The sequence below is a fragment of the Hippopotamus amphibius genome, chromosome 1 (assembly GCF_030028045.1).
Source record: "Hippopotamus amphibius kiboko isolate mHipAmp2 chromosome 1, mHipAmp2.hap2, whole genome shotgun sequence".
In the NCBI taxonomy this organism is placed as follows: domain Eukaryota; kingdom Metazoa; phylum Chordata; class Mammalia; order Artiodactyla; family Hippopotamidae; genus Hippopotamus; species Hippopotamus amphibius.
Genome location: NC_080186.1, coordinates 36,390,010 through 36,414,877, shown reverse-complemented (window position 1 = coordinate 36,414,877; position 24,868 = coordinate 36,390,010). Strand labels below are relative to the sequence as shown.

The 24,868-nt window shown below is 51.0% G+C and overlaps 1 protein-coding gene across 3 annotated transcripts in view; it reads right to left on the bottom strand.

Annotated features, from left to right (window-relative positions):
* Positions 1–24,868, bottom strand: part of RNF220 (ring finger protein 220) — a 231,446-nt gene that overhangs the window by 34,709 nt on the left and 171,869 nt on the right. For all 3 annotated transcript variants that reach the window (XM_057708648.1, XM_057708660.1, XM_057708639.1), the window contains one exon: positions 1,236–1,368. In XM_057708648.1, the coding sequence (XP_057564631.1) occupies positions 1,236–1,368 (133 nt within the window). The remainder of the gene's footprint in view (positions 1–1,235; positions 1,369–24,868) is intronic.

Sequence of the window (24,868 nt, the reverse complement as noted above, 5' to 3'; positions counted from 1 at the left end):
TTTTCTAAGGAACCTCCATACTGTTTTCCATAGTGGCTGCACCAGCTTACGTGGGACCATTTCTGATTCACCTTTGGTCCCCTGCACCCTGCACAGGGGATTAGGTGAGAGGGTGGAGGAAGGAGGATCAGTCTGGTGACTTGAACTGAACAAGGGGTGGGATTAGGAGTGGTGGGGCAGGCTGGGTCCCTCTGGCTGACTGTATTTCCCAAAGATGGTTACAACCATGTCTCCCACCCCACATGCTTTTCTGTAATAGGAGCTTGCCACTTGTCCATCAACAGATGGGGTGTATTTCCCTGCCCCTAAAATCTGGGTGGGCTAATACTGTCTCAACCAAGAGAGTACAGCAGAAGTGACGTTAAGTGATTTCTGAGGCTAGGTTATAAAAGGTGGTCCAGCTTCCATCTCGGTGACTGGAACATTTGCTTTTGAGCCCTAAGCTGCCATGCTATGAGGAAGCTCAGGCCACACGGAGAAGCACAGGCCACAAGGAGAAACCATGCTTTGGTTACAGCCCCAGCTGAGGTCCCAGATGACAGCCAACATCAACCACCAGACATGTGAATGAAGGAGCCAGGTGATCCCAGCTCCCAGCCACCAAGTCTTCCCAGCTGGGGCCCCAGATATCGTGAAGCAGACACAAACTACCCCCTCTGGGCTCTGTCTGAATACCTGACCCCACAGATTCCACAAGCATCATGAAATGGTTGCTTTAAGCTGCTAAGCTTTGGGGTGATTTATTACCCCCGATCTACCCCTCCTCTCCACTCTTTGACAACCTTGGCTCCTCCACAAGGCCTGGGAGGAGGCACCACCAGTCAGTCCTTCAGGCAGGCGCGAGGGAGGTGGGGTAGAGCAGGGGGAACACGCCTGAGCATGTTCTCCAGGTTGTCATCTTTCAAACCTTGAGATTCATAGAGAAAGTGGATGGCAACCCCAGGCTGCCCTTCTGGGGCAGCCGCCAGGCCCGATTCCTGCCTCCGTCACCCTGCCCTGAGACTCCTCCCCTTTCCAGCTCCTCTTGTGCCCCTTTGAGGCCGAGGCTCACTCTCCTCACATCTCCAAAAACAGCAAGAGGAGAAAGGCAGTACCATCCCGCTGGAGGAGCCGAGGATTGAAAGCAGAGTGGGGAATGGCAGCAGGACCTTGCCTTCTGCCAAGAGGCTGGGACCTGTTGGCCAGAACCCTGAGTGGAAGCCTCAAGCAGGCAGGCTCCCCATCAGGTGGCTTACCTGGCAGGCAGCTGGGCCAGCTGTTCCAGTTCTTGCTCCATATGCTCCTGCAGCTCGCTAGGCCTCAGCAGGACCTGGCAGATGGGGCAAATAGGGGCCTGGCTGTCAAACAGTGCTGCTGCCTTTTTCTTACCTGGTGAGGGAAGAAGAGACAGACATATAAGCTGGGCTATATGTGGAGGGAAACACTGTGTCCCAATCTTCCACCTCAAGCCAGCTGCTGCCTCCTAGGGCTTCTTGGCCTAGAGGAAGGGTGAGCCTGAGGGTCTCAGAGCCCATGAACGTCACTCAGCTTTGCAGCTCCAGAGGCTGTGGCTGTGCACGCACCTCCTCAGCCAGTGGTCCCTCTCGGAAATCTATCAGGATGCAATCAATGCTCTGTGCAATCAAACCCTGATCACTTCATTTCACACGTTAGTGAAGCAGGTCTTGGTTTAATCACACCATCACGCAGAATATCCAGGGCCCTCTCTGTGCCTACTTTCTCACTGCCTTCACACTCCCCAAAGCGGGAGAAGGAAGAAAAGAGGGAGAAAGGGGATTCATTCCTGCAGTCATTCAACAAACATTTTCTGATGTCTTCCTGAACCAGGCCTGGTGCAGAGTGGTAGGGACACAGAATATAATCAGATCTAGTCCCTGAACTTGAGGAGTTCACAGTTGAGTAGGAAAGACGGAAAAGGACCGGGGTGACTGCCAGGGTGGCATTCTCTCCCAGTTCCTCACTTTTCCCCATGCTTCTTTCCATGGCCTCTCCTCTCCTCCCTCTGCATGTGCGACCATCTTGTTTATTCGTATGGCCCTCACTCCCACCTGTGCCCTGCTGACTCCAGAATCCATTTCTCTACCCCAGACCCCTCCCATGTTCCCAGACCCCTCCCATGTTCCCAGACCCCTATATCCAAACGCCTAATGGACATAAATGCCTGAATATCCCACATGAATCTGAAACTCTACAATCCAACACTGAGTACTTCAGCTTCTTCACGTCCCCCTCCCCGCCCCCTTCAGCAGTGCTCTTCTCAGTGAAAGACACCTGCATTCACCTGGTCACCCAAGCCAGTAACATTTGCCTCACCCTCAGCCCCTTCCCTGGCCTTACTCTCCCCCACATTCATTTAACCACAAAGTCCTGTCCGTTCTGTTTCACTGTTCCTGGTATCTACATCCTCCTAGTTCAGATCTCACTCCCTCTCACTTAGATAGCCTCATTGGCCTCTGTGAGTATAACAGATTCTGAGCTCTTCCCCTCCGAAATGCCCTTGAAATTTAGTACCCTCAATACTAAAGCACACATGGGTCTAGCACTGGCTATGCTGACTTGGGGGCCCACTGGGAACCTGAACTCTGTCCCCGCTCTGTCCCTGTTGGTAACCAGAGCACACCGTGCTAGGAAGGGGCCTGAAGGTTGCCTAGTGCACCCATTGGGATACCTAAACCCCTTCCCTTGCCACTCTCCCCAGCCAATGCTCCCCTGGCCTCTGCTTACAGGCATGGGGTTGAGGAGCTCTATTCATCTAGAAACATCCCTGACTATCCATGTAAACTCTGATTGTAGGAAGGACTTCTTTAGCTTAAAGCCAGATCCATCTTTTTTTTTTTAATTAATTAATTAATTTTTTGGCTGTGTTGCGTCTTCAATGCTGCACACGGGCTTTCTCTAGTTGTGGCGAGTCGGGGCTACTCTTTATTGTGATGCGTGGGCTCCTCATTGCAGTGGCTTCTCTTGTTGCGGAGCATGGGCTCTAGGTGCGTGGGCTTCAGTAGTTGTGGCACATGGGCTCAATAGCTGTGGCTCACAGGCTCTAGAATGCAGGCTTAATAGTTGTGGCGCACAGGCTCAGTTGCTCCGTGGCATGTGGAATCTTCCTGAAGCAGGGCTCGAACCCGTGTCCCCTGCCTTGGCAGGCAGATTCTTAACCACTGTGCCACCTAGAAAGTCCAAGGCCAGATCCTTCTTCATGCTTATTCTTTCCACTGGTGCTTATAGAGGGTCAAATTAGCTTTTAGAGAGATAAAGTCCATGTCAGTGATGACTAAGATGGTTGCTTGAGTAGGGTTGCCAGATTAAATACAAGGTGCCCAGTTGAATTTCACATAAATGATTAAAAAATTTTTTAGTATAAGTATGTCTCAACTATCGCACATGATATACTTATGTTAAAAGTTATTCATTAATTTTCTAGAATTCAAATTTACCTTGGCATCCTGTATTTTTATTTGCTAAGTCTAGTAACCCTATGCCTGAGGGAATTCCCAGTTCAGGCTGAACACAAGAACCCACCTCCTTTTGACCTAAGACTGAAGATGATCATGGCTCTCCTGGATGCCCAACAAGGTCATCTGAGAGCTCAGAGGAGGGAGTAATTCATTCTGGCTGTGTGTTTTGAGGAGTGGAAAAAGAGGAGGTTTAACCAAAGAAATGAAATTTAAGATGTGCCTTAGAAGAGTTCCAGGCAGAGAATGGGAGTTGTGAGTTTCTTGTGGGTGGGGACCATTTCTTAACCATCTTTTAATCTATAGACAGTTGAAAAAAGACCTGGCGTAGATTAGATGCTCAATGATGAAACAAGACAGCGGAGAAGAGGAAGGGAAGGAGGGGAGGTAGGAACGAAGGGCTAATTGTCCCAGAAGCCAGATAACCTTTGCAGAGCTGGGATGTCAGCTGTGGAGGCTTCGTGTGTGCCAGGGTTGGGTAGGGATGGCTCTAGTCAGTGTGTCTAGGTCTCTGAGTCGGGGAAGGGGCTCTATTGATTATGCACCCTGGTGGCTGTGCCTCAGATGCTCAGGGGATAGCTGGAAGGCAGCTCTGAGTAAAAGAAGCAGGTGTGGCCCCGGTCTGGGAGTGGGGAGATGAATATTCTAGGCTTATTCTAACTTCATTCAGCCAGAGAATCTCAGAGGTGCGTGAGACCCTAGAAATTCTGCAGGCCATTATCTTTATTTTACAGATGGGGGAACCGAGGCTCAGAACTGGACAGGGACCTCTGTACTTGGCTTGATCTTATCGCTTCATTTATTTATTCATTCAGCAAACATTTATCAAACAATTATTATACATCAGGTATTATTCTGGGAGAAACTGGGGCTCAGAGATAAAGAAAACACACTCTTGGCCTCAAGGAGATCACAAACTAGCAGGAAAGCTGTAAAAGAAAGACAATGATTGCAGTCAGTGCAGCCATGGTCAGGGCTGCGGGAGGCATGAATAGGTGCTTGTGGTGGGGGCGCAGGAAGGGGCCAGAGGAGGGTGGTAGGACCCAGGGTGAGGGGGCAATGCTTGGTGGCAGGCATGAAGGATGAATAACAGCGAGTTGACAAGGCTGTTGAAATCAAGCATTGAGGATGGATCTGGGGCATAAGAGGGGAAATCGTAAGAGAGAAGAATGGAGAAATAGTAGGACCTAGGGCATAGGCTCAGGGCTGAGGTGGAAACATCAGGGTTTCAGCCCCTCTCATCCTGGGATACCAAATATGGCTCCTAGGGCTTCCTGGAGCCCAGGTTCCTCCCTCTACACCTGGAAGCAGGTATCAGCATTCCCATATACATGTCCTCAGTCCTTCTGCTTTGCTGCCACAGGGATCTTCTACTTTTCTGAGGTTGGCCTCAGTTTCCATATTGGGACAATGGGTCCTCTTCCTGGCTCCCAGCTTCAGGAATAGCATTCACAGGGATCAGCAAAGGGACCCTGCAGCCTATGCCCTCCATCCCACCCCCCATTTTCTCAGGGGTTGGAATGGCAGGTGTCAGCATGGACGTGGGCCCCCTGCTTCCCCTCCCCCGCTGTGTTCCCTATAATTTTATATTGAGACCTGTGGTCATGACGTGGGTTTTACTGCACTAACGACATGGCCTGCCCAGGTTTAATGACAAAATCCATACCCTGGCCCTGGGCCTGCTCCTCGTTTGCATAATTCCCAGAATACAGCTCCCTGAAGCTTTTGACCTGGGCCATTACAGTGGCCATAAAATGGGTCATAAAACCGCTGGGGATGGCCAAGAGGGGGGGCTGTGGTCTTGTGGGGGTGGGAACGAAGTCTGCAACCCCCTACTCTTCCTAGGCATCCTCTGGCTCTTCCCTTCCACGGTTCCCAGAATCTGGGAGGCCATCTCAAGCTGGAGAGGCTTCCAGAAATCCTTAGTCCAGCTGCCCATCTGATGCAGGAATCCCTTCTCTAACACCACTGCCAGTATCACAGGTAGGCAGATCGAGCCCACCAGGGGCAGGCTGTCAGAAAGCATCACCTCCTTGAGCATTCCTTATTCCTGGCCCGCCCCCCCCCCCGCCCCCGCCCTCCGCCCACAGCTGGCCAAGCCCTCGGCCACAGGTAGGTCTAGGTCAGACGCGCCTAGGTTGAATGCCGTCCTTCTTCAGGAGGCCTAGCTCCGCAGGGAGGTCAGGAGCCAGGCTGAGCAGCACCGTGGGGAGACGCGAGAAGCACGAGGGGATGGGGACAGGGACTGGGACGGGCTGTCAGTGCTAAAGATGATGAATGGGGGAGGTGAGGCGGGAGGCCCGGTGTTATCGGCAGCGGGTGGCGGTGCGGGCGCTCGCCGCTGCTGCTAATCCCCGGACGCTGCCTCAGCCCTTGCACTGATAACGAGGAAATGGGACTGACAACAATTTTTAGCTGAGAGATTCTTCACCAAAATGCCAGGCGGCCGGAGGTCTGACAGCGCCTGATTGAGTGTGTGAGTGTGTGGGGGGAAGGCACGCGGCCCCCTCCCCTCCCATGCAAAGATGGATCGCTCATTCGGCCTCCCGTCCACATTCATTACCGCACCTCCCTCCCGCCAGCCCGCCGCCGCGGGCGCCGCCGCTCCTGCCCCCTCCACCCCTCCGCCTGCCGCAGGTATGCCCCAAGCAGGAGGAGAGCGGGGAGCAGAGCGGGCCTGACCCTATCCTCAGCCTCGCACGGGGCACCATAAGCGCCAAGAGCGGAGAATCAGGGCTGAGTCAGGCCCTGCCTGGAGGCTCCCTAGTTGTGGGACCTCCAGAGGATCCCTGCCCCTCTCTGAGCTGCTGGGATACCTCCCCGCCAGAAAACAGCCAGGCTCCACCGGGAAGTGGCTGACTGTGGCTGTGAGGGGCGCCGGGCATGCTGAGGAGGGGCCGTGCAGCCAAGTAGCTTTTCCGTCGCCTGGGCCAGGCTCGGGCCAGTCCAGCCCTCAAGCCTTGAATCAAGGCCCCAGGTATCTGGGGTCCCAGCTCAGCCCTCTGCTGCCCCCCTCTGTTGGGAACTGCTGACCATTGGGAGCAGGCAGCTCAGGGGTGGGCACAGCTGCTCCTTCTCTGCCACCTTCCACAGTGAGGCCTGGTGCAGAACCGGGCCCTGGAGGATGAGGGTCTCACTCAAAGAGAAAGCCCTCCCTTCCTAGGTCACTAACCACATCCAGTCCTGCAACTCCCCACCCTGTGATTGCCTCTCCAGCTTGGCCTGTTCGGTTTCATCCCAGCTCTGTTGCCTGTGGGTTCCATTCTTGCCTCTCTGCTTGTTCAAGCAGCAAATCCCAACTTCAATATCTTTTCTCCCAGACCACAAAAGGCGGAGCTTGACGGCCTGGTGTCTGACTTAAGAATGGGGAGGGTTAAAATGAGGGGGGGATAACTCTAATGACACCTGGTGATGGAGGCTGGGACTTTCAAGAGCATGTACGTGTGTATACGTGTGTGTTTATGTACATATGCGTGTGTCCCACCCTTCTCCTGCAGTCGCAACAGAAGGACTTCCATTTGCTGGTGACCAAGAGCCTTCAAGCAACGTTCAACAGGGTTGCCTCTTACTAGCTGTGAGATATTAGGCAAATCACTTAACACTTCTGAGCTTTAGTTTCTTCTTGGGTGAAACATGGATAATAATACCTAACTCTTGGGACTTTTGTGAGAATCTAGTTAAATTAGGGCAGTGTGCTGAGTCACTATTATCTCTAGTAGGACACTAGCACAATTTGCTGTTTGTGCCTGGATCTACCCTATCCTGACACCAGCCTGGCCTTGCCCTGTATCCAGTCCTCTTCCCTGCTATGATCAAGATTGTGTACCACTCAGCAGGTACCCTGGCCCTTTTGGCTTCCATGGAGTTCCTTCTTCCTATCCATATGTCTATTTACTGGTTTGTTTGTCAATATATCCATCCATCCATTTAAACATTATCTACTCATTAATAATAATAACTGTTTATTGAGTGCTATTATATGTTAGGCTGTAGGTTTAATGCTGCACACATTTTATCTCATTTAATCCTTACAACAGTCCTGTGAGGTAGGTATAATTATCTATCTCTATCACACTGATGAGGAGAATGGAGCTCAGAGCAATGAAATGACAGAGCTGGAAGGTTCAGAGCAGAGATTTAAATCCAGGTCTGTCTGATTCCAAAGCCAGTGCTGTTAACCACTGTATAATACCCAGCTACCTACCTACCTATCCACTCACCTAGGTAATGATTCAATAATCATTGACAAATGTCAGTTGAGTATCAAAGATGGGTCTGCTACAGTATGGATGCCATGCAGTAATGAACAGACAGACACACTCTCTGCCCTCAGGGAGCTTAGGAACTAATTCTGGATAGAGACATTCAACAAATATCCCCAGCATGGTCTTAGAACAAGGGAAATACATGGAACTACAGGAGTATATCATCTAGTCTGGGAGGTGAAAGAAGTGACATTTAAGCAAAGGCTTGAAGAATGAGTGGGAACCAGTCAAGCAACGATGGTGGAGAAGTAGTGTTCCAGATAGAAAACAGCATGTTTGAAGGTACAGAGGGGAGAAAGCCTAAGTGAAGAACTGAAAAGGGTCCAGTGTGGCTGGAGCAGAGAGTGGGGGGAAGAGTACTGACAGCTGATGACAGACAGGCCAGATCCTGGAGGACTTTTTAACTATGTTAAGGATTTTGGCTTATTATTATTATTTAACATACAGTGAGAAGCCACTGAAGAGTTTTAAGCAGGGGAGTGATGTATCAGACTTGCATCTTAAAAAGATCATTCTAACTGCAAAGCAGAGAATGGTCTAAGGGGGCAAGAGCAAGAGCAGAAAGGCCATCTAGGAGGTTGTCTCACTCACTCAGGTGAGACATGATGGTGACCTGCTCTAGCAAGATGACGTGGATGATGATGGAGACAAACAGAAGTGGGTGGACTGGACATGGGGAATCAAAGACAGAGAGGAGTCAAGGATGACTCCAAGCTGTCTGACTTGAGCAACTGCTAGGTGGTAGACCATTTACTGACTTGTGGAATAGGAGGAGGAGCAGTAGGCTTGGTAAGGAAGAAAACGAATTCAGTTTTGGATGAACTTAGTTTGAGGAACTGTTAAGACATACCCTGTGAAAATGGTGAGTAGGCACTATTTGTGAGCCAGAGCTAGAATTATACTACTGGAAACGCTGACATATAAAGACTGAAATTCACCACTACATCCTCTGTGCCTAAAACAATGTCTTGCATATGGTAAATACTCAACAAATATTTACTGAATGAATAAATAAGTTAAGAGTAGGTGAGATCACCTAGGATGAGAATGTACAGTAAGAAGAGGCTGGAACAGAACCCTGAGTAACTCCAACAGGTGGAGGAAGTTTAAGTCACTGAAGACTAAGAAGGAACAGCCAAGAGGAGGATGAAAACTAGATGATGTCATCAAAGCCAAGAAGGGAGGAGTTTCAAGGAGGGGGGAGCGTCATCTATAGGGTCGCATGCTGCTGAGAGGTTAAGAACACAAGGCATAATAGGTGTCCTTTTGAGATAGAATTAAGATGGCGGAGTCGGAGGACGTGTGCTCACTCCCTCTTGCAAGAGCACCAGAATTACAACCAACTGCTGAACAACCATCGACAGAAAGACACTGGAACTCACCAAAAAATACACCCCACATCCAGAGACAAAGGAGAAGCCGCAATGAGATGGTAGGAGGGGCGCAATCGCGTTAAAATCAAATCCCATAAATGCTGGGTGGGTGACTCACAAACTGGAGGACAGTTATACTGCAGAAGTCCACCCACTAAAGTGAGGGTTCTGAGCCCCACATCAGGCTTCCCAACCTGGAAGTCCAGCAATGGGAGGAGGAATCCCCAGAGAATCAAACCCTGAAAGCCAGCGGGATTTGATTGCAGGACCTCCACAGGACTGGTGGAAACAGAGACTCCACTCTTGGAGGGCACACAAAAAAATGTGCTCACCAGGACCCAGGGGGAAGGAGCAGTGACCCCATAGGAGACTGAACCAGACCTACCTGCTGGTGTTGGAGGGTTGCCTGCCGAGGTGGGGGGCAGCTGTGGCTCACCGAGGAGGCAGGGGCACTGGCAGCAGGGGTTTTGGGAAGTGCTTATTGGTGTGAGCCCTCCCAGAGTCCGCCATTAGCCCCACCAAAGAGCCTGTGGGCTCCAGCGCTAGGTGGCCTCAGGCCAAACAACCAACAAGGTGTGTGAACACAGCCCTACCCATTAGCAGACAAGCAGATTAAAGTTTACTGAGCTCCGCCCACCAAATTGCATTAAAGCTTTACTGAGCTCCGCCCACCCAGCCTTACCCACCATCAGTTCCTCCCATGAGGAAGCACACAGGAGGCTCCTAGCTAGCTTCCTCCACAAGAGGGCAGACAGCAGTATCAAGCAGTATCAGCAGTATTTCGTCTTGCAGAACTGAAAACCACAGCCACAGAAAGATAGAGAAAATGAAGAAGCAGAGGACTTTGTACCAGATGAAGGGACAGGATAAAGCCCCAGAAAAACAACTAAATGAAGAGGAGATAGGCACCCTTACAGAAAAAGAATTCAGAATAATGATAGTGAAGATGATCCAGGACTTTGAAAAAAGACTGGATGCAAAGATCAAAAGTTTACCAAAGACCTAGAAGAATTAAAGAGCAAACAAACAGAGATATGCAACACAATAACGGAAATGAAAAATACACTAGAAGGAACCAATAGCAGATTAACTGAGGCAGAAGGGCGAATAAGTGACCTGGAAGACAGAATGGTGATCATCACGGATGCGGAAAAGAATAAGGAAAAAAGAATGAAAAGAACTGAAGACAGCCTAAGATACCTCTGGGACAATGTTAAACACACCAACATTCGCATTATAGGGGTCCCAGAAGGAGACGAGAGAGAGAAAGGACCTGAGAAAATACTGGAAGAGATTATAGTTGAAAACTTCCCTATCATGGGAAAGGAAATAGCTACCCAAGTCCAGGAACTGCAGAGAGTCCCAGGCAGGATAAACCCAAGGAGAAACACACCAAGACATATAGTAGTCAAGTTGACAAAATAAAGACAGAGAAAAGTTATTAAAAGCAACAAGGGAAAAACAACAAATAACATACAAGGGAAGTCCCATTAGGTTAACAGCTGATTTCTCAGCAGAAACTCTGCAAGCCAGAAGGGAGTGGCATGATATATTTCAAGTGATGAAAGGGAAGAACCTACAACCAAGAATACTCTACCCACCAAGGATCTCATTCAGATTCGACAGAGAAATCAAAAGCTTTACAGACAAGCAACAGCTAAGAGAATTCAGCACCACCAAACCAGCCCTACACCAAATGCTAAAGGAAGTTCTCTAAGCGGATAACATAAGAGAAGAAAAGGACCTACAAAAACAAAACAATTAAGAAAATGGTAATAGGAATATACATATCGACAATTACCTTGAATGTAAATGGACTAAATGCACCAACCAGAAGACACAGACTGGCTGAATGGATACAAAAAACAAGACCCATATATATGCTGTCTCGAAGAGACCCACTTCAGACCTAGGCACACATACAGACTGAAAGTGAGGGGATGGAAAAAGATATTCCATGCAAATGAAAATCAAAAGAAATCTGGAGTAGCAATACTCATATCAGATAAAATAGACTTTAAAATAAAAAATGTTACAAGAGACAAGAAAGGATATTACATAAAGATCAAGGGATCAATCCAAGAAGAGGGGATAATTATAAATATATATGCACCCAATATAGGAGCCCCTCAATACATAAGGCAAATGCTAACAACTATGAAAGAGGAAATGCAAGGCAGAAATAGAGACACAGGTGTAGAGAACAAACACATGGACACCAAGTGGGGAAAGTGGGGAGGGTTGGGGGGGAATGAATTGGGAGATTGGGATACCAAATTGTACACTCTAAATATATGCTGTTTATTGTCTGTTAACTGTATCTCAATAAAAGTTCTTAAAAAAAAAAAAAAAGGTGTCCTTTCCACACATCGTGTCCACAGTACAACCATCTACCCCACCTCATCCATCCAAGCCACCACTCTCCCCTCTCACTTACCCCCCTCCTCCTTCTCTTCTCTCCAGAAAACTGTGATTGGCACCTCTGCTGAGCATGGGACAGGAAGAGTTAACGTGCTGACAGACGGCATTTTTTACCTTCAGTCAATATGAACAAGGCCCCAAGACTATGATTCCAAACATCTGGATTTCATCAATATGTGATCTGTCATCGTATATTGGCATTCCCAAGTCCCCGCGCCAGAGCAATGCGGCTGGTTTTATTAATACGTCAAATACATTATCCGTGTAATACACTTGTCTGGCTGGGGCCTCCCGCTGGGGCGGGGCGGCGGATTTGAATGTATGATGAATCAGTTTGCATTACATGTTCGTAAGTCATCATTTGTCAGGATTAATAGGCATCCCTGGTTGAGGAGGTGGGGGTGGGGCGGGCAGAGGAGAGACGTGTATTTAGCTATGGCCCATCCTTAACTGCCGGTGCCCAGGGATGCCCTGAAAACAGCTGTGCACCCTCCTGCCCAGACCCCAGGGCAATGGCTGGTGGTCTGGTGACATTTTTAGCCGTTTCAGAGTCCCTTGGAACCAAATAGGCCTATTTGTCTCTGCTTTGGGCTTGCCAAGCAACCAAAAAGGATATGGCAGGGACCATTTGCACGGGCTGGCTAACTCTTACTCATCCTTCAAGACTGAATTCTTTCTTCCAGGGAGACTTTCCTGACTCCTCCAGACTGCACTAGGTGCCTCCGCTGTGTTACCACAGCTTCTTGTGCCACCTCCGGTGACAGTGTTATAATTGCCTATCATGTTCTCTCTTTAGACTGTAAATTTCTTGAGGGCAGGGAGTACCTTGTTTATGGCTATAGCCCAGTACCTAGCAGAGGGCATAGCCCAAAGTAAGAGGATAGTGGTAGTAAAAGTAGAAACCAGTTGGATATTCCTTGAATGAATGAATAGATGATCATTGACTGCTAACCCCCCAGAAGATGCAGATGTAGGCTGGGAGATGTTGTGGGGGTTTTCTCGGGTTCCTTGTCCCTACCTTGCCCCTGGTGTGGTCTGGTCATCTATGCCACTGTGTGTGTTCTTCTTCACTTGCTCCTCTTTCTTCCATAGGGAAGATCCCCTCACACAGCTTCGGGCTCCTTACATGTGACATATATACTCAGATAGAATCCACAGCGGTGACATATTCATGCCCACATGCCCTTTACTTCTACCCCATCTTCCCTTCTCCCTCTACTCTGCTGGCAGAAACTCAGATTGCCATTGCCTACTCCAACTGGCCTCCCGCCACCTCCAGGTTCTTATGAAATAGGAGCCTGGCTGGTGCCTGGGCCCCTATTGTGAAGGATGCCATTTACTGTCTCTAGCAATAGAGGGGGCCTGGACTGAGCCAGATATGGCTCTTGGGTGGCCAACGGCAAACATCTGCAAGACAGCCAGAAGGAGGTCAGCCTGTGGGTAGTTTAGGCTCACACTTGGGCTCTAGCTGGAGCAAAGGGCTCTGGGCCAAAGCTCAGAGTCTTGGGCATGGACCCTAAACCCTTGGCCCCATGAGACTTTGCTCCAGCGAAGTGCACCAACCAGCCTGTTTAGAGGCTGGTGGGGCTTCAGGGGTCACAGCTATTTCACACCACTGACCTTGGCTGCCCAAACACAACTGCAGCCTCTCGCCTCTTAGCTAAGTTCCCCTCCTCCCTTAGCTAATAATTTCCAGACAGTGCCCTGTGCTGGGCCAGGCCAGTGGTGGGTGGGGCAGGTGGGCTTCCCAGAGTTCCCTGGGATTAGGCTTTATTATAAACTGCAGAAAAGAGCCCAGTTCAGGAAAATATCCACATGTGGACGTGCATGCCTACCCTCTCAAATGCCTGGACACACACGCATGTGTGGGCACTGGCATACACAGGTGCTCAGACAAGTGTGTGTATCTGTTCCCATCTGCATACACACACGTGAGTACACGCATACGTGCAAGTGTAGACTGAGTACACCCAGACAGTCTCCATGGCGTGCCCATGCACTTCACTCCCCCCCAGTGTCTTCCCTGCCGTGGAGCCAAAATGCTAGGACTGGACGGCTTAAAGTAAGACAAATCCAAGTGTGTTTACCCCCTGCTGGCTCTGACTATGGGCTTATAAAAATGAAGTGGGAACCTCCGCAGCTGTGGGCAGTAAATCCTGAATCGCCGAGGAGGGCAGTTGTTACCTGCTTTCTACGCTCATGGGGGAAAGTTGGGGCACTGATTACAAGTGCCTGCGGGGCTGGACGGGCAGTGGGCCAGCTGCTTGGCCTCGAGCACTGCCTGCTAGCCGAGCCCCGGCTAGCTGTCTCCCACAGACCTGTGGGGTCCAGGGACCCAGAGCCCGAGGGGGTGCACAAGGACCAAGAGAGGAGGAGAGGAAAGTGGAGGAGGAGAAAGGCTGGGGTGGGCAGAGTGAGCAAGACAGCCACGTGCTGCTAAGGCTGAGGGGAGCCCTCGCATCTGGAGATCAATTAGCATCAATTACTGACTTCATTTAATTGTCGTCCAAGATGAATTTGTCATTTTTAGCTGGGAATTAATGGGAGACCTTCACCTCTCCCTGGCAGCAGCCGTGGAGCCAACAGCGGTCACCTCAGCCTCCTAGGAGCCCTGAATCCTGCTTGGGGCTGGGACCAGGCAGGGGCAGGCAGCTAGTGGGGCTTCTGCTCTCTGGGCGAGCTCTGGCCTGCCCCAGGCCCAGCCAGCCTGGCCCACTGTAGCCCAGGGCCAAGGTGGGGGCCGTGGGTCCTGCGGAGCAGTCCTTTGCAGCCTCTGGCTTCAGCCAGAAATTAATTTGCTGGGCTGAGCATGTTTACCTTTCCCCAGCAAAGGCGAGACAGTAAACAGCGGACCAGCGGCTGAAATTGAATTGATAACTGCATCAACGTGCCAGATAACGCCTAAAATAATACGCCGATAAGGAAATTCGATTTGATTTGCTGCTGCGCATCAGATTGGCCCCATCTGTAGCTGCCTGTAATCATTTTCAATTGCGTTGGGAAACCTTATTTGTCCTTAAATATTTCTGTCATTTTTCATTGCTGGCGACAGATCCTTGGGCAGGTGGCAGGGGTGCGCTGCCTCTGTGGGCGCGGGGCGGCGGCCCGAGGAGGAGGGGTGGCGCGGACTCGCGGGGAAGGAGGCAGGGAGCAGGCAGCCGGGCGGTGACAGCTGTTCCTCCAATCAATCACGCTGTCGACAGGGAGGGACGACTGGCTGGCAGAAATTGAGTTTGCCTCACAGGGGACGATTGAGCAAATTAATAGCCCATTAGCCAAGCAGTGACCTGAGAAATGAAGGTGCAGGGGTTCCTGCTCACTCAGGCCGGCTGGGGTGGGGCAGGGCAGGAGGAGGGTTTGGGGAGGAGAGAACTGGGGAGGAGGTGTGGGAAGAGGAGAGAGGGACGTGAGGATAGGATGGGGAGCATGCGTGTGGGAGGTGGGCTGGGGAATAGACGGTATAGGAGGACGGACGTCAAGTGGGGGAGGTGGGTTACAGACGCGAACAGTCCTAGGAGAGATGCTGGGAAAGGAGGGGTCGGAGGGGGCTCTTGACCATCTTCCCATCACGCCCTCTGGGACTGAGTACCGTGCCAATCAACTCCTCTCCATCCTCACTCCCTAGATACTCCCTTTACTTCCTCTCATCACTTTCTCGGGAACCTGGTACATTCCCCTGAGACGCCACTTCCCTGTAGTCCTCTCCAGTGCTGGCTGTTTTTCTTACAGCTCCAGGTTCCTCAGGCCTGGAGGTGGGGTCAATGTCTTCCTTAGCGCCCACTGCCGCTTTCGTACCACTGCTTCTCCACCAATTGGGCCCTGAGCACAAGTACCACCCTGCATCCCTCATCACTGTTATCCCCCTTCTTCACATCTGCCGAGGACTTTGACACTCACCTGTCACCCCGAGCCCCAACACTGCCCTGACCTCCTCAGCTCCTGTTATTTTTTCCTGTATTTCATTTCCTCCTGGAGGACCTTGTCAACAATCTAAATTGCTCTGTGAAAGAACTCCCTCTCCTCCAAGCCCTCTCATGGCCTTGTACCCACCCATCACACTTGCTTCTCTCCCTCTATCTTCCCCCCATCTCCCAAGACCACTTACTCATGGATTCTAGCCTGGACCCCAAGGCACATCACTTCATCACCCTCTTGCCAACGTACTTAACCTCTTTACTTCCTTTGCCTTCTCCACAACCCAGCTATTCTCCTTTTTGTCTCAGACACACAGGCAGCTGGGGAAAATCACAAAACCACGCAGAGATGTGCCAATAAAAATTCACAGTTTCCAATCTCAGCACTACTAAGCAATCCTTTTCCATGCCGTTGGTCAGCTGTCTCCCCTTTCCCACAGAGACAATCCAATAATATTTTACTATCTTGAGTCCTCCTCCCCATCTTCTGTCCCTCTCTCTCTTACTAGGTGGCCTTGCTGCTTACTTCACTCAGAGATTTGAAGTCCTTAGGCATGAATTCCCTCAACTTTCAGACTGAAATTCACTTCCTTGTTTCCACTTCTGGTTTCAGTGGAAGAGGTATCCACCCTCCTGTTTTAGCTTAATCTCTTCTCCTGGACTCAGAATCCCATTCCTGCCCATGTTCCCCGGGGAAGCTGCCGTGTTCTCCCCTCTCCCCTGCGTCCTCCCCTTTCCCTCCTCATGCTTCTCACCATCAGCATATATACCCTCTAGTCTCCCCCTTTACAATGATATCAACAACGTATCCCTCTTTTCCTTATGGCACCTTGTAGCGAATGAATTTCCCTCTGCTTCCCTTTTCACCTAAGATGCTCCAAAGAGTCTTGCTTGCTCTCCATACTCCTTTATCTCCCAAGCACTATGAACTCATTGCAGTCTGATTTTCATCCCCCCCACCCTACTCTCAATCAATCTGCTCTCAGTCAGATCCTTGATGGTCATCATTTGCCAAATATGATGGAACTGCAGCTGTATTCATGTCTTAACTTGATAAATATGTATTGAGTGTCTTCCATGTGTTAGGCACTACACCGAGGTCTAAGGATACCACGAAATCCATTTCCTTATGGAGCTTGCAAAGCAGTGAGGAAGCATACAATGAAATAATTATACACATAATTTTAACACTGCAGTTGTGTCAAAGAGAGGTGAACAGGGTTATAGGAGCCTATAATATGCAGATTTGCCCTGCTCAGAGGAATCCAGAAAGGCTTCCCTGAGGAAGAGACACAAGTTGACATGTGATGGACAAGCAGCAGTTGAATAGATGAGGAGGAAGGGGAGTGATAACATTGATCAAATGCTTACCCCGTGCCAAGCACTGTGTTATGCCTCACCCCTGCTTCATTTTATAAATGAGGACACAGAGGCATAAGGAGTTCTGTAACTTGCCATGGTTACCCGGTGAGTGGTGGTGCTGGACTTTCCACCCCGGCAGTGCCATAGTGGAGCCCATGCTCACAGCCACTCTCCTTCTGATGTCAGTATCACCCTCACTGTCATCCACTGCCCCCTCTGCGTGATCTCCACTCTGGTTTCATTCCCTCAATTTTGTGCCTCCAGTCCTGACCCACCTGTATCACCATGTACCAGATTCTCTACTTGGATGTCCCACAGGCTCTTCAAGCTCCATGTGCCTGAAACGAGACTTATTTTCCTCTAGACCTGCCCTCCTCCTGCTTTTTCAATTTCACCTGCACCACCACCCACAGAATTCCCTAAAGCAGCAATCTGGACTCTTACTCTTGACTCAGGCCCCTACGTGCAGTAAATCAACACCGTAGCTGTTTTTACCTCCTAAGTACCTGCGAACCATCTTCTTTTCTGCAGTGCCCTCGTTCAGGCATCATCATCTCCAGTCTTTACTCTTGTTTCCTAATGCATCTCTCTCCCCTCTAATCCATTTCTATCTCTACAGCTAGAAGGATATTCCTAAAATACAAATCGGATCCTATCATTCAGCTGCTTAAGACCCTTCCTTGGCTCCCAAAGCCCACAGCATAAATCCTGAACTCCTTTTCAGACAATCTCTCTCCAGTCTCGTGTCCCCTCCAGCAATACTGTGTGCTGTGGCTGGACAAGACCTAGCTCTTCACTTATTATTCTCACTGCTAATAATGCCCACGACATCCATCTCCCCATGGGCAACTTGTAACTCCTCCTTATTCTTTAGGACCACACTCAGACAATACTTCCTCTCTGAAGCTTTCCCTGATAGGGAATTCCTCTTTTTCATGTTACATTTCTTGCATGTCTACACCTCTATTATTGCACACATCGGATAATATTGCAATTATTTGTTTACCCACCTGTCTCCCCTGGTAGACTCTGAGCTCCTTGAGGGCAGGGAAGTTATCTGACTGATCCTGGTACACTCAGGACCCCGAAGGGGGTCTGGCACAGAGTGGTAGTGACTGTTGAATGATTCAGTGACTGAGTTAATTGGAGGAGGACTTGAAGGGACAGAAGGGGAGGGAACGATGGGGGTGGGTGGGGGTGAGAGAGGCAGGAAGAGGGGAAGGGAGGAATCGAGGTGATGTTGAACATTCCTTTTGCTTGAATGAAGCCTGGCTTCATGGTCAATGAGAGGCAGAGGCCTTGAGGGTTTCAAAAGGCAGAGGCTCTCAAAAGACAGAAGCTCCATAACTGCTGTTCCAGAAAAACACCAAGTGTTCATAGACTTGCTGGGAAGAGACTGGGCAGTGACCACGTGAACGAACCAGATAGTAAAATCCCACGTCTAGAAATACCGACAGACAGACATCCCCACCGGGTCAGGCAGATACGCAGGTGCTCGGGGAGGGTCCCCAGCAGACTCCCCATCACAGGGCCCTCTGCGGCCTCTGTGCTGGCCCACCACCCCACCCGGAACCCCTGGCTGCTCTCTCTCTCTCAGCAATTTCCCTACCCGAGAAAGCTCTAAGGGTTTCAATTACCGGCGCGTGGGATTTAGTGCCCTGGGCTTCTCTGACTGGAGGAGATTTATTTGAAGGTTTAGTGTCGTGGAGAATTCACGTCTTCACTCCCAGGAGCCCAGCTTCCGTCCTGAGCCCCTAAATCAGGGACCAAGATGGGCTATTGTCACTTACCGCATTAGCCTCGTTAGCGGACCAGGAGGGGTGATTAATAGCAATGCACACACAGCCATCCGGCTCGCTGGCCGCGCTGCCGCTGCGCGTGACCGGGGAGGGGGTGGGGCATGGCCGAGCCCGCTCCGGGAGAACTAAGGAGACTGGGCTAGAGCCCCTGCCCCTGCCAGGCAGGGCAGCCCCTGTGGCCCTTCCAGACCTGCGGACAGTTCAAAGATTAGCAAGCCTGGCCAGAGAGAGCCCACCTGGAGGCCTCTGGGCCTGGCTCCTGGAGGGGGCAGGAGAGTGGGTGTGTGTGAAGGAGAGAGAGAAGGGTGGGTGTGTTTATTTCAATTCCCACGTGCTCTTTGAGTGCTTACTTACTACGGGGGCCAGTGTGCACGAGACACAAGGGCACACGGGGAGAGGGAAGTATGGGCGGGGAGGGGTGAATGATGGAGGTTTCTATGAAAGAGAGAGGGAGGGGGTGTATCTCTGTGCTGAGACAGAGAGGAATATGTGTGGGAGAGGAGTGTGTATATAAGAAGAGAGGTGGTGGGAGAGAGAACAGTGGTTGTGTGTTTTCTCTTTTTTCCTTCGTCTTGGCAGATTCTCCCCTCCATACTCCTTTCCCCCAAAACTTTTTGGAGTCAGGCTAATCTGGGTTTGGACTTCAGTTTTGGGTACTTCATTCATTTACTTATCTGCTCATTCACCAAGTTGTTACTGAGCATCTACTAGCTTTTATCTTTCTGTACCTCATTTTTCTTACCTGTAAAACGAAGACTAATAGGGTGGTTATGATAATTCAGTGATGTAATTCATTCAAAAGTCTTGTGAGTGCACAGAATTAGGAGAGCCAGATGAGGGGTCAGGAAATGGTAGTTAAAGAGCTAGAGCTGCTCTGCCAATCCTTTCTCCCTCTCCTTTTTCCATCTCTCTTCTCTCTCTCTCTCTCCATTGCCCTCTCTCAATCACAGCTGAGCCGTAGTATTAATTATTAGAACCAATTGACTGTTTAGACTCTGATGTTTTAACTAATCACCACTAATGCAGACACTGGTGGGCAATCACAATCATTTAGTTCTCAGGCAAACTCCTCCTCAGCACTGAGAGCAGACTCGAGGGGGTCCAGCTATAACTGAGATTTGGCAATGATGGGAGGAGGCATGACTGCTGCCCAGAAGGAGGCCCCTCTCTCGATCCTGGTGGTCCTGGCCAAGCAGCCTAGCACCCAGGGGACCCTCTGGACCAGCCTGGTCCCCTGGGGCGAGTCCCCTGAGCCCTGTCCTGGATGTGGGTTGGCTTCCTTCTCCATCCTCTTACTCCTCTGCCCTTTGGCCTCAGTCTCCCCTTCTGACTTAGCATTCTGTCGTGGGAGTCTTCTCCAGCAACCACCACCCTGGACTGGAAGTATTCTAGCAACTCCCCTTCCCTGAATTGCTTTTCAATTGTTGTAGCTCCTAAAAGCCTGCTTCCAGGAAGAGTCATTTAGACATAGGTTCAAGTCGCACCAGGGCTTCCGCCAGATGCTCATTGGGATGGGAAGCGGCATCCTGTCCATTCTGCCTGAGGACCGAAGAGAAGAGCACAGACAAACATGTGTTCTATGCTATTGCGTGTGGAGAGAACATGGGGGTTGGGATGTGACCTGAGCTCTGTGTGCCCAAGGACACCTGCTCACCTGTCCTGCCTTCTTCACATGGAGGCCCCAGAGCCCCAGCCTGCATGCAGCCCTGCTCCACCCTGAGGCCCTAGCCCATCCTACACCCGCTGCAGCCTTGCTGGGGAAGCCAGACCCCCAGAACTCAGGAATGCTAGCTTCAGGGTGGAGGCCAGGCAGAGCAGGACCATAGGGTCCAGATGTCCCGGAGGGGGCGGCCTAGATACCCGTGGCCAGTAGGTGTCGCTGTGGCTCCAGCACTGGGAGGGGGTGTCAGGCAGGGGGCCCTGGAGCAGGGCGAGGGGCTGTGTGTCCTTTGGCCTCTCCCACCCCTACCTCAGGCCTTCCTGCTAGGAAAGCTTCCCAGTGCTTCTCAAACTGGAAGGGTCTGTGGAGCACTGGGGAGTTCATGTTAAAATGTAAATCCTCATTGCATAGCTCATCCCCGATTTTGCATTTCTACAGAGGTCCTGGGTGAAGCTGCTGCTGTGGAGCACCCTTTGAAGACCAAGATCCTAACCTCTGTCGCTCCCTAGTCGGGGGGCACTGACTCTGTTCCCTTCCAAAGCCAACCATCACCCTCACTCCTATTTCCTCAATAAAGCTCCCAGACTGGAAGCCAAGGGTAACTCTTAGGATCCCCTTTTTTTGGAGATGGGCTCAGCTAGATTGCATGAAGTAGGCAGTTCTAGAGAAACTCTGAAGCAAAACCTAATCCCAGTCCTCTGAGTCAACTCAGCCCTACCTCCTAGCTCAAATCCTAAACTTCAATCTACACTTGAATCAACCCTAATTCCCTCAAAGAACCCTACTTCCCACCTTCGGAGCTATATCTTGATGCCAACCTCAACCCAACTCTTGTGTCCTCTTAAGTCCAGCACTTATGCTATCCCTTGCTTCAGTCCTGTACCAAGTCTGAATGTCCCCTTGGCCTCTCTGATAACCTCCAGGTCCTCTACTATACTTTCTTTTAGATACCAGCCTGAGCCAGGAGAGCGGAGCAGTCAGATCTGGGGACGTATGTCTCCATCAAGCTCGTCCAGGCCTCAGCAATGCTCAGGCATTTGCCCCAGGTAGAGAGAAAAAGCAATTCAGCAGTCCAGTTGAGAACAGGCATCCCACCTTCTTCCTGGAAGGCCCCTCGCTGTTGGGGAAACGTGTCTTACCCCATGTTTTCTGTTCTAAGGGCTCCATTTCCTGGATGTAGGGTAGGCGGGGAGGAAGTATGTATACTAGCCCAGCCCTGATTGCAGGTGAACAGGGAGGATGTGTGTACGTGTGTGTGAGTATGTGGGGTGAAGTGAAGAGAATGGTGAGTGGTGGGGCAGGGCAGGCAAAGCACCCTGCAGCACTTTTCTTCCAAATCAAGTTTTCTCTAAGGAATCTTCCTCTTTCCCAGCCCCGTCCACTCTGGCCCTCCTGGGCACAACAGAAGCTGATTCTTGCAGGGGTGATAGTTATATGATCTGAACTATCAGGATTTACCCCTTCTAAGTCTGACATGTTGTGATTTTTTAAGTTGGAATGCAATTTTAAATAGGAGCAATTGGCCTTGCCCTGGTGGGCTACCCAAGGTGACCCACTCCCCACATCTGGAGTGGAGGAGATGGGTCCAATCAGAGAAGAACCCCATCTCTCACACAAAGGTGCCATATAATAAAAAATTCTTCTGCATGTACCAAATGCTTCTGCCTTTAAAAAGCACACCCCACCAACTTACGAATATATTTAGGAAAACGATCTCTGAATTCATAAAGTACTTCTACATTTACAAAATATCTCTACAGTTTCACAAATCACTTTCTCATTAACCATTTCAATAAAAAGATCCTTTGAATACCTTGGGAAAATCACTTAATTTCTCTGTACCTTAATTTTCTCATCTGTAAAATGGAAAGACTAAAAGTACCTATTTCACAGGGTTATGCTTCAGTTATTTGAAATAGTGCCTGACACATATAAGCCCTCTTTGTCAAGTGTTTGCTATTATTTTTATTAATATCTTGAGATACTTAGCACCTTGATAGGGACAGTTTCTTTAAATAGGGAAAGGTAAAAGTACTTGTCTGTTGCTGGTAAGCTTAAAAATGAAACTTTTGGCTCCTGTAGTCCAGTGCTGTGTTCTATCTACGACACTAAAAACATCTGGCCAAAGTAATTCACATCAGGAAGCAAAGACTGGCCAGGCAGCACTGTAGGTCCAACCCTTACCAGGTTTAGTAGGTGGGAGGGAAGAGGCAAGGGAGCCTCGCTTCCCTTTGTTGAATTGTGGGAATTGATGGGGGTCGGCCTGGGGGAGGAGACTGCATAGGCTCTGTTCCTGGATCTGTTCTGTGGGTGCCTAATGGGCTTCCATGAGCCAGAAGGACAGCCAGAGGAGACACTTACCATGGCAGTTCTGGACCCAGTTCCCCCATCAGAAACATCTCCTCTCCCCTCAAGCCTGTGGCCTCCTCATCTCTTTCCACATTGGCATCCCCATCACCTGCGCTCTCTGCATTCTGTCCTGGTGGCTCAGTCAGAGGCAGAATCCCGGGGCCAGGGCTGGGCTGAAGGAGTGAGAGTTAGGAAGGAGCCTGGGATGGGGGCACATGAGTTCTGGGGTCAGACAGACCTGCTCTTGAAACCCAACTTAGCACTAGTAGCCGTGTACCCTTTGGAATCTTGATCTATCTGAGTCTTCATTTCCTCATCCCTAGAGACCGAGGATGATAATACTGGCTCCCAGGTTGCTTTACCAAGTGAATGAGATGAGTGTGCAGAGCCTGAAGCCTAGAGACTTGTGCAGAGTAGGTCTCGGCATGTCTTCCTGCCCTGCTCAGGGGCATCTGTGGGCCCAAGAGTGCAGGGGCACCAGGCTGGCAACCTGGGAGCCTTGGGAGGCTCTGCCCACAGGCTCTAGAACCCCTCCTTCTGCACAGGCCTGGCCCTCCCCCAGGCATAGCAGTCAGTGGGCATCAGACAACACCGGCCAGTGTCATGAGGAAGGCAGCTGCGTGGGGGGTTGGGTTGGATGTTATGTGCAAAGAGGGCCAGAAACAGTGGGGTCGCTGGGAGGCCTGGCCAGGCACAGCCTGTTACCAGCTGCGCCATGGGCCTCTGAGCCCTGCCTCCACCAGCACACCCTGGCTCTAAGTCACAGCCCAAGGCTCCCGTGTCCTAGTTCTCAGTTCTAATTGTGGATCGGGGCTGAGGGAGGATCTGGGTGAAGACTAGCACGGCTCAGGCTGCCATGCTCACGGGAGAGCCTGCCCTCTCGCCTCTCTCCTTCTGTCCATTAGTCTGTCCCTTCCTTTCTCTTTCTTTCCTTTCATTTTTATCATGAGCAGTTCCAAACTGAGTCCTGGAACACCCTCAAAGTTTGGGAGCCAGTGCTCTGGGGGCTGTGGAGAGAAGTGCAGCCCAGGCTCCAAAGCTCTCAGGCTGGGCACAGAAGACACCACTACGAGGCTGAAGTGAGAAGGGCTAAGGAGGAGAGTCAGGTCGCGGTGTGGAGGAGAGGGCCTCCTGGCGGAGGGGGTGCCAGATGTCTGGAGTGTAGGATGGCAAGAGAAGGAAGGTTGGAGCCATGACCAAGATAGAGGCTGAGAGACAGCCCAGGGGGCCAGTGAGTGTGGCTGGAGTAGAAGGAGGATGGAGGGAATACTGGGGTCTGGGAGATGAAGGTCATTGGGGGCTCCCCCGGGTATCCATTCTGTAGGCATTGAGGGCCTAGGGTGTGCTGGGAGGCAGGGAGAAAACGGCCTTGGCGTGCCAGAGCCAGGAGGACTCACAGACTCCCTCAGACTCCCTCCATGGTATTGGCCCCCTTAACGTTTGGGCAGGGAACTGAGGCTGGTGACTAGAATAGCCCTTTGTGGAGGGGCGTGTCTCGGCTGTGTCTGTAGCTACATCCTGAGAGCCAGGCCTGGCCCAGCACGAAGCAGCCTGAGCCTTGCGCACGGTGAGGGAGCTGGGATTATTACTCCCATTTCACCGACGGGGGAACCGAGACTCAAAGGAGTCAAGCGAGATACGGGAAGTCCCACCGCCAGCACATCATGCAGTGGGGACCTGAAGGGCCCGGTTCCCCAGCAAGGCCTGCGGGGCGCTCCCGTGGAGACCACCTCGTGCCCAGCCAGCCGCCTGCCCCACCGCTTCTCGCCGTCGCACCGATGCTCTGGTCACACAGAGTTCTTCCAGTTTCTCAACCCAGCCATCTCCTCTCACCTTTGGGCGTTACACGTTGTTCCCTCTGCCTGGAAAACCTCCTTTCAGAGCTCAGCTTCAAGGCAAGCTCTTCTAGAAGCGGTACCCTCTGAACCTTTGGGCTCTGTGTCCCCATAGCCTCCTGGCCTCACCTGTCACCCTGTGATTACGCCCTACTTGTCTATTTTCTCAACAGGCCTGGTGCACGATGTCGAACGAGTGAATGAGCGAGGGGTGGCATCCCTCCCCCCGGCCTCCTGAGTAAGCAACACTGGGAGAGGGGCCGGGCTCCAGGAACAGAGATGGTGCTGACCTGGCCTAAAGCAGGTAGTCCTTAGGGCCACGGTGGAAGGCCCCACTGGGGTGGGAGAGCACCAAGGAAGAGTGGGACTCCTAAAGGCTGGGAAGGGGCCATTGAGAGGAAGGCCCCGAAGGACAGGGAATACCCAGCTTCATGGAGC